Genomic DNA, 19,028 nt, shown 5'->3' on the forward strand with positions numbered 1-19,028 from the left:
TTATTTCCTGAAAGATGTCCTGTCTTATTTGTCATTTATGTCCTGTACTATTGTCACTTTTTTTTATCTTAGAATCTTAGAATGTCTACTGTCCTGCACTCGTGTAATGGGACGTCACAATAAAACATGAAACTTGAAACTTAAAGATGTTTTATTGCTGGTGTTTCCACCCTTACTTGAAATTAGAATTTTACAGATGTTCCGTAATTACGTAGGCTAAGCAATGTTGTAATTTGTTTTCTTTGTGAAATGAAGCCATGCTTTTGACCGTTTCTTCCTAGACTCCGCCATGACTCCTTGGTGCAAGTTTCTGAGTTTTTGCAATGTGCAACTGTCAGCACATGCTCAAAACATGCCGGCATTGAGGAATCGATAACAGATGCATCTAACAATTTGGAACCGGTTCTCGATTACCATCCCTAATAAGGCCACTTACTTTTCTTCTGTTGCTACTCTGTAGTTGTCTCCGACACCAAGGGTTCCCAAAGTGGGGGTCGCAAGATGACTCCCAGGGTTCGGCGAGATATTTCCAGATTATTTTTATTTTTTAAAATTATCAGAATGAGTGAAATACATTAAAATAAAATAAAGATTAAAATACTGTATTTCGACCATTTAAGAAAGACTTAAAAAAAAATCGAAATCTATTCTACGCAAGTCAGAAGCCATTAAATTATTATTATTTTGAAAGTCTCACCCTGCGTCTGATCCTGTTATAGAAGCAGTGTAGCAGCAGGGTAGAAGCTAGGTAAGGGGTACACAAGCCAGTCTAGGGCTGCGTTCGTAAATTCGCTCTGAGAGCGCCGGGGGGCACACTGGGCTCAACGTCATAAAGGGACCAAGTAATTTGATTGGACATTTAATCGACCACCACTAATGAAAGAGCTCACAGGTAAGAAGACTACGCTTTATCATAAAACGATAGTTTGATAACGTCAACTTGCCTTGAACAGCTGCGGACAGAAATATGTGCTCTTTACAACAAGTTTGTTTACACTCTCCATCTCGGTTGCCATTGGTTGACAGTGGCTGCACAGACACCAGCAATTATGTCCCACTCGCGCCGCCTGACCTCTCAGATCGTCTTCATTTTGATCGACATTTTGTGTAATGTCTTCTCTGCTGTCCTCCTCGCTGCGCTCGGGTTCAAATTGAAAAGGCTGGACAGAAAACATAGCTAGCTAATTGTGACCTGCGACCTCTGTCCTCTCGTATTCATAAAATATGGAGGAGGGGAGGAGGTTTGGCACGTGTTGTGCTGTGCCCATGCCAAATGAAGCGTCATTACGTCACAGACGTGTCGAAAATTTAAACAACAATTCAAACAACATTGAAAAAATATTTTCAAATGATATCAGCCTGTCGACTGCCATAAATATTGATGTAGTAGGGCAAATTCTCAGAGCATTTGAAAATCATGGTAGCCTAATTACTGGCATTGTTACTGGCATTGTTACTGATGCTCTCTAGTTCTGGCATGCACATTTATAGCATTTGTGCTCAGGGACTTTACCCAGAAGAGCAAAATCGATGAGAATTAGAAAATTCTGGCCCAATTACTTTTTGTTTTCATATCATTTTCTCTGCCATCTTGGAATGGATCTCTTATCCTTGAACACTCTATAGAGAGACATGTTCATATGCAATTTTGGACCAATCAAGCGTACAGATTTTAAGTACATTTTTATAAGTTTGACCAAATTTTGCACCTGCAGAAAAATCCATTATGGCGGACCTTATGGGTTCATGAGGCAAATATGTTCCCCATGAGGAAAGACACATACTGTATGTACCCAGTTTCATACATTTTCATCCAACGGGGTGGAAATGCCAGCATTCTCATAGCGCCACCTATGGTCTAATCATGGTAATTCTTTCTGCCATAATTTAATTTTAATTTTAATTTAATTTAATTTAATTTTGCCATTTATCAGACGCTTTTATCCAAAGCGACTTACAATTACGAATTACAGGGACATTCCCCCTGGAGTAACTGAGGGCTAAGTGCCTTACTCAAGGGCACACTAGTAGTGGTGTGGTTTCAGGCGGGATTTGAACTCACAACCTTCCGATCCCAAGTCCAACTCACTATCCACTAGACCACCATAGTTACTGATGCTCTCAAGTTGTGGCATGCAAATTCATTGCATTTTTGGTCAGGGACTTTTTGAGCTATTTGACCAAAGCCAGGAAAATAATAATTAGAAGTTAAACCACCAATAACAATACTAACAAGGCTTCCCTTTAACTCCCTGAGGGCTACGACTATTACCAAGTCTATCGCTGGGTTTATTTGCAAAGACCATCGCCTGTACAGTGTTAAACAAAGGTTTCTGCCAAATGCTGATAACACTGGAAGCACGTTATGAAATACCAGTTAACACAGATATCATTGATGAATTGTCTTACAATTGTACAATTGGACTATTGTAATGGAGTCCTGTTCGGGGTTCCCAACAAAGCCCTGGACAGGCTCCAGCACATGCAGAACTCAGCTGCCAGGGTCCTCACCCACACCAAGCCCTGGCAGCACATCACCCCCACCCTCATTCACCTCCACTGGCTCCCGGTCAAGTCCCGCATCATTTACAAAATCCTCCTCCTCACCTACAAATCCCTCCACGCCTGCGCCCCCCAGTACCTAACTGACCTCCTCCCCCAGCATACCCCTTCCCGGAACCTGCGGTCCGCAGACATGGGCCTGCTATCCACCCCCCGCACCAACCTACGGACCTTTGGGGACAGAGCCTTCAGCGTGGCTGCACCTACCCTCTGGAACTCTCTCCCCACAGTGATCCGCAACGCCCCCACCCTGGACTCCTTCAAATTAGCCCTCAAAACACATCTGTTCTCCAAGGCCCCTAGTCAATGTTTCAGTTTTGCTTTGTTTGTTTTCTGTTTTGTCTGTCTGATCATTCCCTTGAATGGTAAAGCGTCCTTGGGTCCTTTGAAAGGCGCTATATAAATTAAAGTTATTATTATTATTATTATTATTACAATATATCGATTATCGCAGAATCGATGTACCGCGATACTATCGTTATGGGTTATCGATACACGTTAAATATTGTACGGTTATCGATACATGAGTTACCTTGCGATTCCCACCCCTAGAATAAACACATAATAATATTTGACATTAATTTATCCTATACACATTTATTTTTTTAAATCAAGTTTAATAGATGTTTGCCTCAGACGAGTCAACTGGCAAAAACCTGAGTCATGGCCATCCCTAGTTTGAATAGTTTGAATAGTTTGAATAGTTTGAATAGCGTAGCGTAGTGTCTGTGCGCGCGGACATTTGTATGGTTTAACCACCTCCGGGGATAGTGGGGGTTGCGAGTCTCTGGCACCGTTATTTTGTGGGTCGCGGGCTGAAAAGTTTGGGAACCCCTGTCCTACACCGTCAGTACAAGTGTGGAACAAACTCAAAGAAGTAGCCTTAAGTTTGTGGAAGATAATAGATGCCCACAGCTACAATTAATCTGCCCAGTGATTGCACCCTGTCCTTGAGGAATATCCTCACCAAATGGGAAACTAATTGCAGTTCTTGCCAACTTACTCCCACATTATAGCACTCACAACCTGTAATTTTGTTTTCATTCTTCCTCAAATCTCTACCAACATATGCTAAGTGTAGCAATTACGTACATAGCAAATTGCTTCTGACTACTGGGCTTTTATAGGAGGAGTTTCTTTTCTTGGTGTGAGGATAGGGAATCACAGAGAGCATAGCTATTATACAGTCTATTCAGCATTAAAGGTAATTATCCCTGTCTGTTGTCTATTTTAGAATCTCAGACTGATATAAAATATTTGCTTACAATTGAGAAGCTCAGTTTCACTGCAGCTTATTATCACCGATGGTGGTACAGATAATGTGGGCCTCATGCTTGCATTGGGCTGCTTTAGTCTGCATTGGGCTGCTTTAGTCTGCATTGGGCTGCTTTAGTCTGCTCTTTTTGTCTTACAACCTGACCCATGTCTACTGATGTACCGCCTGCCTGTATGGTCTCTGTCTGGCTCTCTCTAACCCTAACCCTCTCCAATTGTGAACTTACAAGTTGTTCTTTGACTGTTGTTGTACTGTATGCACTCTTACCCCAGGACCCGGTGCTGCTGATATCCCCTCCGTCCTCTCTAGTCTCTCTCTGGCTGGTCTCTCCACCCCCTCCCTGACCTGGGGATGAACGCACCAATGAGGAGCCTCACAGTGAGTCACATGGTCCTCCACTATCCCATCCTTCTCACAACACCTCACTCACAGAGTGTGTCGCATATATGCCTTGGTGTCAGATGTGGTGGGCGTACCTGTCTCTATTATTGTATTGTAGATGTTGGTAGTGTGTATGTAATGTACACCATATATGCCATGATGTTGACTAACTGTCGTGTGTTATTTACAGGGTATGCCTGATCGCATGTTATGTGCAGTGCTGGAGCAATTTCAGCTTTACTTTTCCCTTTGGTATGTGTGCTTTGTCTCCATTCAGGGTGTCACTTCCCCCTGTGTACTAGTAACAGTATGTTGAATAGACCCCTATACTTCACACACACACACACACACACACACACACACACACACACACACACACACACACACACACACACACACACACACACATACACACACACACACACATGCACACTCACCCCCCCCCCCCCCCCCCCCCCCCCCTGCCCCACACACACACCCTCTGATTTCACTCACTCACTATTCTGTAAGTTGTAGTCTACTTTAGCCTTGACTATTGTACACATGTTGAAGATCAAGTGTGATCTATACATGCTGCGGTAAGTTACTGAAGCTGTTCCAATGTGGCTGCCCTGTGTCCCATGTTTGCTATGTTGTGTATCACGATGGCCATTCAACAACACAACACATATTATTGTTTGATATGAAAGCATACTTCTGTTTTCTTGTTTGATAATAAACCATCTGGCAAGGCACTCCAAATCTGGACACTCTTTATGAATGTTGTTGCTGAAAAGCTTGCGGTTTTACAGTACTCTGATTGCCATCATAAATCTCTTTATACATTTTTCTACAAAAAAACAAAATTGTAAATGTAAAACCCATATACTGTAGCCTCGTTCTTTACACCTCCTGAGGTTTTAGATATAGTTCTTAGGCAGGAAAATATTTCCAAGGTCTGTAATTGGATCTTTAATGACATTTTACACCGCACTTGATTAAACTACCAGCTAGCTTGATGAGATGTGATTTTCCAAGTATTGCACTGCCATTTTGAAGAGTTACTGTACAACTGCCAACATAGCCTAATAGCTTTGATCAGAGCCATAGATACAGATTTCTGCAAACTCGGTTTAAGATTTAATATTTTCAATAGGTGCCAAGATCCGTTACATTTCTGATTGAAACCAAACTACCGTTATAATTGTGGCTCTGTCTCTAGTAGTGAATCAAACTATTGTAAGGATGTTCAGACTTGGATGCAGCCAGAGCACTTTCATCTGGTTAGCATCACTGTGTGGTTCCCTGCCTCTGTCAGATCCATTCTCTGTATAGCACGGCTAGCCCCAGCATGCTGAAGAGGAAACAGAGCTCCAGGGTTGAGGCCCAGCCCATGACAGACTTTGGGCCGGACGAGACCCTCGCAGACAGCGCTGACATCTTCTGGATAAACAAACCAGTAAGTGTGTGTGGGTTTAGTCAGCTCAAATGACTTGAACGTGGTAGCACTGCATGACAAAACATTTAAATGTTGTCCTAAGCCATCATTGGTGGATCACAGCTCCAGAGGTTCTCACTCTCCACGCCCCCATCTTTCCTCGCTCCCTCCCTCTCTCTCTCTCTCTCTCTCTCTCTCTCTCTCTCTCTCTCTCTCTCTCTCTCTCTCTCTCTCTCTCTCTCTCTCTCTCTCTCTCACTCTCTCTTTCCAGTGGGTGCACTCCCTGTTGCGAGCCTGTGCTATCATCAGCGTCATATCCGTGTGTATGAACACGCCCAAGACGTTCGAGCATTATCCGCCTCTCCAGTACGTCACGTTCACTCTGGACACTCTGCTCATGTTCCTCTACACCGCCGAGATGATCGCCAAGATGCACATCCGGGGAATCATCAAGGTAACCCCCGTCCTCCATGTCATAGAGTCATTAAAGGCATGTTGTCTATGGGACTTCAAAAGCTTTTCCTGTATCTAGTTCAGTCGTGTCATTAACAGGTCCTTAACATTCAATGTCCTCACTGGGTCATGTTAGATGTGATCCTAGTGACATGTTGGTGTCATTTACACCACCTTTGATACCTCTCAGACCCCTCTCATCTCTACCATGCCCTGTTGCATCGAGCTGTAGGGTCTGATCCATCAAAACAGTTTGAATCAGAGTGTAATAGATGGTGTCCCATAGAAGCACCCAGAAACAAGCAGCTGGCAGATGAATGGCCCTTAATTACTACCATGGAAAGTGTGGACAGCTTAATTGGCAAATCAAGGAAAACAGGAGCATAGACAGGGAGGCATCGGCGCCGACTGAATCACCGTTTCCGAAAAAAGAAAAAAAACCTGATGAGTAATTTGGACAACATTTCTGTCAGTCCAGGAGGGTCGATATGGGCTTTTAACATTTGTCATCCCAGTGTGTGTGTGTGTGTGTGTGTGTGTGTTTGTATAGGTGTGTATATGTGTGTACGTCTTTATCTTTGTGTAAGTAAAAATAAAGTGCAGTCAATATAAACATCAATAACATGTCAAGTTGCACATCAGTATGATTGAATGGACTCTATTGATGAATCAATGATCAATGGCATTTGTGTAAATCATTGAATGAACGCAAAGGTTCAACTGTCATTGTGGTCAGTGTTGTTAAATGCCCAGTTAAAGTCTGTCGCAATTGTTTTACAATTTTACACAGTTTTCTCCCTTGTTTTACACAGTTTTACACCGTTTTTTTCCCCTTGCAGTACTGTAGACTAAAACATATCTGTGATGGAGGCTGAGTCCTTGTATGTAAGGCCACTCGACTCCATTGTACACCATCTACATGAGGGTGACTCCTCTAACTATGAGTAGGCAGCCATGCGTAGCATCAACCTGCACTCAACCTGACACGGTTATTCATGCTACATTACTGACGTGTTCCTCACTGTAGCAGCCAGCTGCAGTGTGTGTCTGTCCATGAATGACTCATAGATTACTGTCTTTTCCATCTTTCTCTACGTACGCACACGCACACGCAAGCGCACACACACACACCATGACAGGAAGCCTTTGTCTAAAGATGTACTTGAAATTCAAGCGGTCGCAGTCAATAATGCCTTTCTCTGCGTCACAACTGAACCGCGATGAGCTGTCTGTTATGTTGGAGACCACCTGCGCCCCCCCCCCCCCCCCCCGAAGATGGACTCTAGCCATAAATAGCACATTACACAAGCATCCCAGATTGCATTGTCAAGTGCTGATTATGGAGAAGACCATTGTGGGAAATAAAAGGAAATTCCCTCCCAAAGGGCGCATACCTCTTGTTTGTGGTCTTCCAACCGTGGTGAGAATTCCCCCCTAAGAGTCTTTCAGAGGCCACTACAGTGATAATTAGGCATGGTCATGTTTGTCTGGCCTCTCGGCATTTCAGTTGGGTCTCGGATGAATGGTTTAATCATCGTTTTACTGTGATGCAAACGATCCTATAGTGGTTGTGACTCTCCGCGAGGAAGCACCAGTCATTTGTTTATTGCCTCTTTGCAAGCACTATTTCACTATCCACTATCCACTATCCACTCTCTCCCGCTCTTTCTCCAAATATGTGCCATCCGGTTCGGACAGGTTAATGTAGTGGCGGGCGCTGCTCTCTTCGCTTTTCAGACCATTAAAGACCAACTCTAATTGCAGGTTGTGCACTCTAGACAGAGGAGAATACGGAATTTGTTTTTTTGCACCTCATTAAATGGTATTGTGCGTGGATACACTTCAACTTGTTTCTTTCTGTCATGGGCTATAGATCTTATTTTGTTGCGCCACGCTTCCAAATTAGTAAGGGCTGATTAGTGTTGATTCATGGAAACTTTCAGTGATATTCAATCTTTCTCTGCCCCCCCCCCCCCCCCCCCCCCGCCCCTCACTCCCTCTCATGTCTCCCCTCCTTTCCCCTCCCCTGTCTCTCTCTCTCTCTCTCTCTCTCTCTCTCTCTCTCTCTCTCTCTCTCTCTCTCCAGGGGGATAACTCCTACGTTAAGGATCGCTGGTGTATGTTCGATGGGTTCATGGTGTTCTTTCTGTGGGTGTCTCTGGTGCTGCAGGTACAATCGTTGTTTGTTTATTAACCTCATTGTAATCCTACCACTACTGTACTACAGTGGGGCAATGTGGGCACCTTCAGTTGAGAGTAGAAAGTGTCGAGTACAGTGACCCTCTATCATCTCTCTTTCTCTCTCAGGTGTTTGAGATAGCGGAGCTTGTGGACCAGATGTCTCCATGGGGTATGTTGAGAATCCCCAGAGCCCTCATCATGATCAGAGCCTTTAGGATCTACTTCCGCTTCGAGCTTCCACGCTCCCGAATCACCAACATCCTCAAGTAAGTTTTTCGTGCAGATTTGAAATCTGGGAAAAAAATTAGACCTGTCTGTGAATGGAGCCTTATATTATTACATTGCAATGCCGTCTATCACCACAAATTCAGTTCCGCTCATGGCCCTTTAAAAATGACATTCATATTTATATCACTTCTATAAATACCTGTAAATGTCATCATAATACATTACACACAGGTGGGTTATAAGCGTGTTAAATCACATCTTGTGAGAAATGCGCTATACAAATAAAACTTGATTTGATTTGATTTATAGAAAGCGCAACCAAAATCGTTTTTTTTTAAATCTCTCTCTCTCTCTCTTTCTCTCTCTCTCTCTCTCTCTCTCTCTCTCTCTCTCTCTCTCTCTCTCTCTCTCTCTCTCTCTCTCTCTCTCTCTGTCTCTCTGTCTCTCTGTCTCTCTATCTCTCCCTACAGGCGATCAGGGGAACAGATATGGAGTGTGTCCATATTCTTGCTCTTCTTCCTCCTCTTATATGGAATCCTGGGAGTTCAGATGTTTGGAACATTCAACCATCACTGTGTTACCAATGACACCCTGAAAGGGTAGGAGTCATTTCATATTTGCATAAAAGTTATAGCCTGAGAGGCATATGTTTATCTGCAAGTCAATTATATTTAGGATTTTTAAAAAATAAATAATACTTTGCATGAATGATGATTCATATGATTTATTTCTGCAATAGGTAAGTAGCCATAAGCATGGTCTATGGTCTCATTCTATAAAAATGTCTAAACCCCAGATATATGAATAGTTCTCACAGCTGTGATGTTAAAATGTTCACAGATTCTAATTTATAGTCTCACAAATATCCATCTGTGTGTCACATTTTATTAACAGATTCAACACTCTCAAATATGGAAAACAGATGCCATGAGTAAAGCATAAAATGTGATTTGTTACTGTTACATAAACGTGAGCATTTTATTTATAGTCAGAAATGATGGGTACATGGTAAAAATCATATAGATAGTCCATCAGAGAACCTCCTACATTCTGTGTCCAAATTGCAGTAAAGAGTATGAAACATGTTGGGCATAAAAGGTATCGAACATTTAATCGGACCGATTAATCAACTAACGCTTAAGTTGCCAACTCGTTTTTGAACAAAATGAATCCGATTTCTACACAGATTATCAGACCAAGCCTGGAAATTAAATAAAAAATGAGTGAAGTAAACTACTACTGTGACATGGAAGCTTGGTTTATGCAATTAGCACCCATGAGTCCTCATCTATGGGAATAGGAACAGCAATTCACACCGTTGAGGCATTATTTAATTTGTAAATACCAAGTTAATCTCCCACTCATTGTTTAAGGACCACTTTTGGGTTTGTTGTGAAGTAATGTTTAGAAAATCGTTGCAAGGTGAGAAATAAAGCGAAAAATATAACATTTCCACATTAAATGAATTGGTCGATCGGTAGATTAATAGAACTAATATAAACAAATTAATCAATAAACATTTTTTTTATCAACTGACAGCCCTAGAAAACATTATAAAACATTCCACGGGAAACACCCCACTTTACCCACAATGCAGTTCAGTCATTGAGCCTGTTTGTGTGTCTAAGGGGGGGGGGGTCGATGATAGTGGAGGTGTTTAATATTCTGATGTGGATGATGTGCGTGTGTGATGAGGAGAGCACGAGCCGGGTGGAGACAAAGGAAGCGGGGGAGCAGCCATCACGGTTAGAGCCGCGAGAGCTAGGTCTAATCATAATAATTAACATTTCCTGCATTGTCTGGGCTTTGTGTTAACGCTCATTTCTCCTCAGCTCTCTGCCCTCAATCTGTTCATCTGTGCTCATTGACAAGTGCCCCCCTGCCCCAGGGACGCTGCATACATTGACCCTTTCGGCGAAAAAAAAATACCGTTTTCACATTTCATGCACTCCATGAAGCATGTGCTACTAGAACTGGTGCGCCTGGTCCTGTTGATGTGATTTGTTTATTTTTTTCTGTTGCTTTTTAAATCCCTTCAGATGTGTGTGAGTGTTTTTAACAGGGGGATTTTCAGACATACTGTCTGTCATATGTGGTTTGGTACTCCTGTCTAATCTCTAACAGCCATATGCCCTTGGCACAAAGTCACAGCGCCCCTGCCTTTCACAAACACACACACACACACACACACACACACACACACACACAAAGGAGGGATTTGATCGAGATTGAGGGTGAAATAGCGAGAGGGAATTTGACTGGTATGGGTATTTGTATTATTAGATGAAATGGCTCTTGGATGAAATGGCTCCTGGATTTGTGGAACAAAATGTGTTCTCCACTTATTCCATATGTCAGTGCTAATCCCATTGACCTTGGCCATAATATGGCACATTCTACAACACTGGAGCCATCTGAGTTAGCCTCTGTGCTTGACTAGGGTAGACACTGATCTAAGGTCAGCTTTCCAAACGTTCTTCTGTGATGGTTATGCTAGGCGTTGAGGGAGGCTGAGCTGATCTCTAACCTGTGCCTCTGGGCAGAATCTTGCCTACTACATCTACAATAGTCTGTCTGAAGGGTAGTCATGGCAGGTTACATTGATGATAATGGCTCTTTGTATGCTAAGGATTACATGTATCAAATTGCATTGCAATGCGGTAATGTTCACTTGGTCTCAAGAGCTAAATACAGTTACCAATTTATCACACCAATTTGGTGATTCACGGTAGTCGACTCCGTACCACACACTAAGTTGGAAATTATGACACTAGACCCTGTGCATTGAACAAGCGATAAGGATGCATTTTCATCAGATTTGGGAAAATAATTGTGATCAATTCTGCATTTTAAACATGTTTGGTTTTGTATTTGACTTAGCAAATTATCCACTACATGATGTTAGTGAACCTTTGGTCTTTCAGTTTAGGCTGCATTCAGCATCTGTGCGTTCTAAAGGAAAGTGATTTCTTTGATAACACCCTGTGGTATTAGCCTTTATCCATCCCGGGGTAATTAGCTGTATCTGGATTCACCACTACGCCGGTGATTGCCCTTTGTGATACTGCAATAAATTATCCCTTCTCATCCCGGACCCGTTAATAAACAATTTGGATGAATGTCTGGCTGGCCAATTTGAAGGCATTAATTTTCATTAGAGACATCAAGCAGATCCTGGAATAACACCTGTGGCTAAAAGACAAGTGTGTGTGTGTGTGTGTGTGTGTGTGTGTGTGTGTGTGTGTGTGTGTGTGACAAGGACCAGGGGCCAGTGGCAGTCACAATGCTAGGATCATTCATCAGAAGGAAGGATCATTTTTATTTATTTTACTTTATTTTGTTGTTATTTACAGTAGAGAAACTGTACAGGGTAGTGGGGATGATGAGGTCTTTAGGAGGGACAGTCAAGATGTAGCCTGAAGAGATTGGTCTTCAGTCTGTGGCGGTAGGCCTGGATCAAGCAGGGTCATGGGGGGGGTCATGTGTGGGTGTGTGACTGTGTCTCGTGTGGGTACATTAGCGTCTCATTTTAAAGGGCTACTTTTCTATCAGCCTATTATGTATGTTTATATATCTATCTATATGTTTCTATGTGTGCATCTGGAGCTCAATACACTGATACTACAGTTATCCATACCAGAATGACATGTCATTCGTTCCTCTCGAGATGACTTCCAGTTGACCTTGAGCCGAACCAAACGAGCTCCCCGGGCTTGTCTCCGGCCTGCAGTGACATCCAGTCCCCGAGCTCTCCCCCCCTGTCTTCCCTGGTTGCAGTCATGACTACATTAGAAGCGGTAACATCTGTTTTGGGGTGTGTTTCTCCCACTGTGTTGTCAGTAACGTGACGTGGAACAGCCTGGCCATCCCAGACACACACTGCTCTCCAGATGGAGAGGGCTACCAGTGTCCCATGGGCTTCAAGTGTATGGACCTGGAGGACCTGGGCCTCAGCAGACAGGAGCTGGGCTACAGCGGCTTCAACGAGCTCGGTGCGTACGCACACACACGCACACACACACACACACACACACACACACACACACACACACACACACGCACACACGGATTCGGATGAATATCAACATATACAGTGAGTGTAATAACAGGACAGTGAATTGATTCATTTGATTTAAGATCCAAACGTTTGGAATGGAGAGCCAAAAGCAGAACAAATTGTCCCATTACATACACAGGACACTGTGTAACCTGTGTAACTGTTTGCTATATATAGGTATTTATAGTGCTGATAAACCTGTATATGTTCCAATTTTTCCAAATCTTTAATGGAAAAAAATCACACAATTTCTGCATGAAATGTCGTGCTGTTCCAACTGGACCAGAACCAGACACTAATGTAGCTTTAACCTCTTTATGGTGCAGCCATATGTCCTGTCGAGAATGAAACAGGGAGGTAGGAAACACCCCATTTGGGGGGAGGAAAAGAAAGAAAAAGCTGTCTACATGAGCCTTAGTCTGGGGTTTGTTCAACTTAGCAGCATGGTGCATTCTTATCGGCTGAATGAGGCCCAAATCCACTGTCAGTACACAGAGCACTGGCTCTAATCTCTAAATTGCTGTGAAGGAGAGAGCGAGAGCTTAACGGAGCTGCACACCTCGCCAGAGACTCACACATGGCGGACTAAGAGGAGGGATGGGAGGGAATGGGTGGGAAGGGATGTAAGCGGATGGGAGGGGAGGGGAAGGGAGGGGTGGGGAAGAGAGGTCATGGGAGGGGAGGGGAGATGAGGAGAGGGGAGTTGAGGGCAGGGGAAGAGAGGTGAGGAGAGGAGAGGGGAGTGCAGGTGAGAGGAGGTGAGGAGAGGAGAGGGGAGGGGGAGGGGAGGGGATATATACTAAAACATGTGATTCACTTCAGGTTAGTACAAAGACATACATTGAAGAGAATTTGTTTGTCTTTTTTGGGTGCATATTTATTTCCATCAACTGGAACAGTCTTCTTCTTTGTCGTTTGGGAATACGTGTACTCTTTATTACAATGTAAACTACCTCCAGAGCAACGGGATGTCAGAGACACACGGCTGTCGCTATTGTCAAAGAAGGTTTGATGATTGAGTGTTTTGGGATAAAGCCCAAAACAAGATTGACTGTGTGTCTGTGTGGAGCATTGCCGCGTGTCTTTTCTAGTCCCAGCTCCAGCGTCTCCATCAAGGCTGTTTTGTAAGTCTTTCATAACCCTCGTCATGTCCGCTCCCATTTTCTCCAAACGACTCTCACCATGAAAGTAGCCCACTTCCAAGCGTACAAAGGCCCTCTCTGTAGCACACAAACAGGTGGCAGAAGAGGCTTTTTCACAAGTCTCTGTCATTTGATGTGTCCTGACCCAGATATTTCTCTACTCTCAACAACCCATTTTTTCCCAGAGCAGAAGATGCTCGTTTCACTGCTGCAATCAGGGACAGGGAGACAATGGGATTGTCAAGTACCCTTAATGGATACTTTGGGCTTCAGTTGTAAATCAGTGGGATTGTGGGACAATTGTTCACTTTCTTTCTATGTGTCTGGATGTTTCTCCTTTTTCTCTCCCTCACTGTCTCACGGCAAAACTACACCAACACTGAAATGAGAGCATAGCTCCGTTAACACAGTTTTCAGTGTTCTTGCACCAAGAGCGAGACGAGATGCGTTGCCAGCGTTTTACTGCGAATGAGTTAAGTAAATTAGTTCATTCATTCTTCCTGCTGGGACAATATATACTGAAATGTGTTCACTCACTGCAATGCAAATCACTTTGGATAAAGGCATCAGCTAAATTACATATATTATACACTGAACAAAAATATAAACTAAAAACTTATAGCTCCAATTTTTCATCAGTTGAAATCAAAAGATCTAAGACTTTTTCTATGTACACAAAAGGCCTATTTCTAAAAAAAAAATGTTCACAAATTTGTTTATCTTTGATTTCAAACAAAAACAAAAGTGTTGCGTTTATATTTTTGTTCAGTGTATCTGATGACAAAATAAAGGGAGAATAATTTCAGCTACACTTCATAACTAGAAGCTATATTCTTCAAACCTTAACAACTCATCTGCATTTTCAATTATTTTAAATAGCCTATAGCTGCATGACATCAACAATTGCTTCCACACTATTTATCTTTTTTTCAATACAAGCCTAAAATGCGAAAACCATACCTTTTAATGTCTGCAGGGTGACTTTTGCAATTTTAGGATGATTGATGACTGATTTGGGAATCGTATTTGATAGGATGTGTTTATTTCTCTGCATCTACGGCTCCGCAATGCTCATGCTGCCGAAGAAAATAGCCCCGAAGCGTAAATATAATAATATATATAATATACACCATTTAGTTGACGCTTTTTTCCAAAGCAACTTACATTGCAGTGAGTGCATACATTTTTCAGTATACAGTATATGATCAGAGCGGGAATCGAACCCCCGACCTAAGCGTTGTTAGCGCCATGCTCTACCTACTTCGCTGCTTCAAGCGAGACTCACTTTGCAGACGTGCTGCTTCCACACATGGCCTAGCATGTCTCATAGATCACTGGCAGTTGTTCAACTGCGGCTGAAGTTAAAGAGACGTTACTGTGCTTTAAAAGTTTGGCCGTTATGGTGAAATCAGAATACCGTAATTTCTTGCACTAAAAGTAGATTTTTTAAGAATGTGTGAAGTCAATGACTGGCTCACCCTGGATTCTAAGGCCATACTTTATAATTTAAAAATCCCAGAGAGACTTAGTTTTTGTTAAATGTGTGTGGGTGCGTGGATGCGTGCGTGTGTGTGTGTGCGTGTGTGTGAGTGCGTGGGTGCTAGGCTTCCAGGGTGTTCATGGTGTCAGGAAAAATTAGGTTGCGCAGCACTTGGTGTTTTAAATGGGAGTTCCAGTATGAAGGAGCTTCATAGGGGGAGAGTGTACAGCACGTCCTTGGCCAAAGCAGCCCTTAGTGCCTGGCTTTGTGGCTGGTAGTGTGGCAGCTTCCCCACAGTTGAAAAAAGCAACATGAACTGTCCAAAGGATGTACACACACACACACACACACACACACACACACAAATACCTTGATAATGAGAAGCAGCTGAGCATTATCCATGTGATTCAATCCGCTGTGCTCTGTTTACGTCTGCATTCTTGTGCGTGAGTGGTGAAAGTGGCACAAGCGGAGCGAGGCGACTCAGGAACGACTTCAGGTGTTCAAGAACGAAACTGCTCGAGGAGTGTTTAAAAAGCGTCTCTTAAAGACGTTTACACACTACCCTTTTTTTGCACCGTTGTTTTATTCAAATGTCGATTTCAACATGTTTCACCGTTTCTCCCTCCATTACCTCTTTCTCTCCGCCCAACCTGTCTCTCTCTCCCTCCCCATAACCTGTCTGTCTCTTTGTCCCCATAACCTGTCTCTCTCTCTCTCTTTCCCCCTAACTTGTCTGTCTGTTTCTCCCCATAACCTGTCTCTCTCTCTCTCTCTCTCTCTCCCCCCCTAACTTGTCTGTCTGTTTCTCCCCATAACCTCTCTCTCTCTCTCTCTCTCCCCCTAACTTGTCTGTCTCTTTCTCCCGATAACCTGTCTCTCTCTCTCTCTCCAGGCACGAGTATCTTCACGGTGTACGAGGCTGCGTCCCAGGAGGGCTGGGTGTTCCTCATGTACCGAGCCATCGACAGCTTCCCCCGCTGGCGCTCCTACTTCTACTTCATCACTCTAATCTTCTTCCTGGCCTGGCTCGTCAGGGTACGACCCCACCGGACCTCTCACACAACACGGACCCCATTACATGACACGTTTGCATGTTTTCAATTCAATTTCAAACAAATTCAAAAAGAACTCACTACCGTTGAAACGGTCTAAAAGTAAAAGACATAGCCTTTACAGTACAGTACAGTACAGTATGAACATCTCTCTCACTGTCTCTCTCTCTCTCTCTCTCTCTTTCTCCATTTTTCTCTCTTTCTCTCTCTCAGAATGTCTTTATTGCTGTTATTATCGAGACATTTGCTGAGATCAGAGTTCAGTTCCAGCAGATGTGGGGGTCAAGAAGTAGCACCACCTCTACAGCTACAACGCAGGTACTCCTACACACACACACACACACACACACACACACACACACACACACACACACACACACACACACACACACACACACACACACACAGTCTCTGTGACAGTAACAAGTACAGATGCCTCCTCTTTCAGTATAGTTGTCTCAGCAGTTAGAACAGTATTTAGCAATGAGGAACAAATAGATTAGATGTCTCTTCCAGTACATTTAAATGATGTCAATTGAATCAGTGGCATTTAAATAGTTATAATCCATAGTAAATCCACAGTCCTTTCCTCTAGGCTTGTGTAATACACTGACCATGTACACTGCATTTCAAAATGCATATTTAATGTGTAAATGGCCCTCGGCCCTCGTTTCATTATTATTACTCTCTAAGATAATGATGATTGGTTATGCTAATGAGCTGGTTTGGGGGGAATGTCAGATATGCTTAGAGGACAGAGCAGGTTTGGGAAAATCTGATAAACACACACATGCACACACACAAACACACACACACACACACACACACACACACACACACACACACACACACACACACTGTATAAAGATAGCCCTGGTGACCGTTCTCTGGGGGGCTGGTAGGTGGACTGCATACAGGCAGGTTTTAAAGGTGTTTGGCCAGCTGTCAGCCCATCACACTGCTCCCAGACACAGCCTGCAGAGAGAGGGAGGTCAGGTAGCCAACAGAGACGTGAGTCATACAGAGAGAGAGACCATTAAACTCCTCCTCTGACCCTTCCTTGACATCCAAACCTAAGGACGTTTCACATCTTTACAGTTGGTCAATATTGCCGCTGTCACTTTGACTGTTTGGGGGTTTAGTTTTAGCTAAGAAAAACAATTGTATATCCTCAATAAAGGAATAAACAGGATATTGGTCTCTCTGCCTCTCTCCTAAGTAGGTTGCCAGGATGAGCGGATCATTCTGTGAGTCTGTGGCGTGGGCTGTGTACAAGATGAGGATTGTGTGTAAGAGAGACAGTGTGAACACAGGCAGACTGCTGTACTGTCTCTGCCAGGCCCAGACACACACACGCACGCACACACACACACACACACACACACACACACACACACACACACACACACACACACACACACACACATACACTGTACACACACACACACACACACACACACACACACCCAGGCTCAGAGTGGCAGAGTGAAGTGGCGTGGTGCAGTTCAAAAGCTGGAGTTGGCCCCGGGTAGAGCTGGCGGAGTAAGGCTGGCAGGGCACAGCACCATAAGCCCCATGGCTCCTTAGTTCTGCCATGGTCTGGATGGAGCCTGCGTCGAGAGGGAGAGAGAGAGAGTGTGGAGGAGGGGAGTTTAGAGGACTCGGAGAGAGAGGGAGGTGCTGTAGGTCGAGGAGGGATGGGAAGAAGCTTGGATTTGCAACTTGGGTTTCTTCCATTCCGGTAAATTCAGTTTGGGTCTAGCTGAAGGGAAGAAGGATGGGGCGGGGGGGGGGATTATGGGTAGACGAAGAGAGAGGGTGAGGAGGGTGAAGGTGTAGAGGTTAAGAGGGTGAAGAGCTGAGGTGAGGATGGGGAGATGGGGAGAGAGAGGAAGAAGCTGGGAGGAGGGAGCGTGGAAGGGAAGACGGGGAGGGGAGGACACAGGGGGAGGAGGAGGGGAGGACACAGGGAAGAGGGACGAGCATGAGGATGAGGTAGAGAACCAGTTAACTCCATCCGAGAGCTTATGCCAGAACCCATTGTGATGAAAGGGGAGACACAGTGCATTGGGGGGTCAGAGAATAACAACTAAATCCATTCTGTTTAAGTCTATCCTACCTATGCCAAGATTGAAAACTCTGATATGTTTCTTTCTTTTTCTTTCTTTTTTTTTTGACCCATTCTCTGGGAAATAATGAGGTTCACACCTGCAGCTAGGCCTCTGTCATGGTTTACACCTGCAGCTAGGCCTCTGTCATGCCTAATGAGGTTTACACCTGCAGCTAGGCCTCTGTCATGAGGTTCACACCTGCAGCTAGGCCTCTGTCATGATAATGAGGTTTACACCTGCAGCTAGGCCTCTGTCACACCTGCAGCTAGGCCTCTGTCTTACACCTGCAGCTAGGCCTCTGTCCCTCACCTGCAGCTAGGCCTCTGTCATGAGGTTTACACCTGCAGCTAGGCCTCTGTCATGAGGTTTACACCTGCAGCTAGGCCTCTGTCATGAGGTTTACACCTGCAGCTAGGCCTCTGTCATGAGGTTGACACCTGCAGCTAGGCCTCTGTCATGAGGTTGACACCTGCAGCTAGGCCTCTGTCATGAGGTTTACACCTGCAGCTAGGCCTCTGTCATGAGGTTGACACCTGCAGCTAGGCCTCTGTCATGAGAATGACACCTGCAGCTAGGCCTCTGTCAGGCCTCCGTGCCAAAACAACTTAAAGGTTGAATGAAAGAAGAAAACCCCCGCGAAGCAGCGAATAGGATTGCGTCTGGTAACGAAGCCTCCTGCCCTTCT

The 19,028-nt window shown here is 44.1% G+C and overlaps 1 protein-coding gene across 1 annotated transcript in view; it reads left to right on the forward strand.

The window, feature by feature from the left end:
- Window positions 1-4,429: 4,429 nt before the first annotated feature.
- nalcn (sodium leak channel, non-selective) overlaps window positions 4,430-19,028 on the forward strand; it is a gene marked incomplete at both ends in the record, with an annotated part of 78,601 nt that continues 64,002 nt past the window's right edge. Inside the window, 9 exons of the mRNA XM_080536131.1 lie at window positions 4,430-4,471; window positions 5,517-5,657; window positions 5,908-6,090; window positions 8,176-8,259; window positions 8,397-8,536; window positions 8,969-9,097; window positions 12,339-12,490; window positions 16,073-16,215; window positions 16,446-16,550. Of these exons, the coding sequence (XP_080392257.1) occupies window positions 4,430-4,471; window positions 5,517-5,657; window positions 5,908-6,090; window positions 8,176-8,259; window positions 8,397-8,536; window positions 8,969-9,097; window positions 12,339-12,490; window positions 16,073-16,215; window positions 16,446-16,550 (1,119 nt within the window). The remainder of the gene's footprint in view (window positions 4,472-5,516; window positions 5,658-5,907; window positions 6,091-8,175; window positions 8,260-8,396; window positions 8,537-8,968; window positions 9,098-12,338; window positions 12,491-16,072; window positions 16,216-16,445; window positions 16,551-19,028) is intronic.

Source organism: Nansenia antarctica, assembly GCF_963989245.1.
Source record: "Nansenia antarctica genome assembly, chromosome: 7".
NCBI classification, from domain to species: domain Eukaryota; kingdom Metazoa; phylum Chordata; class Actinopteri; order Argentiniformes; family Microstomatidae; genus Nansenia; species Nansenia antarctica.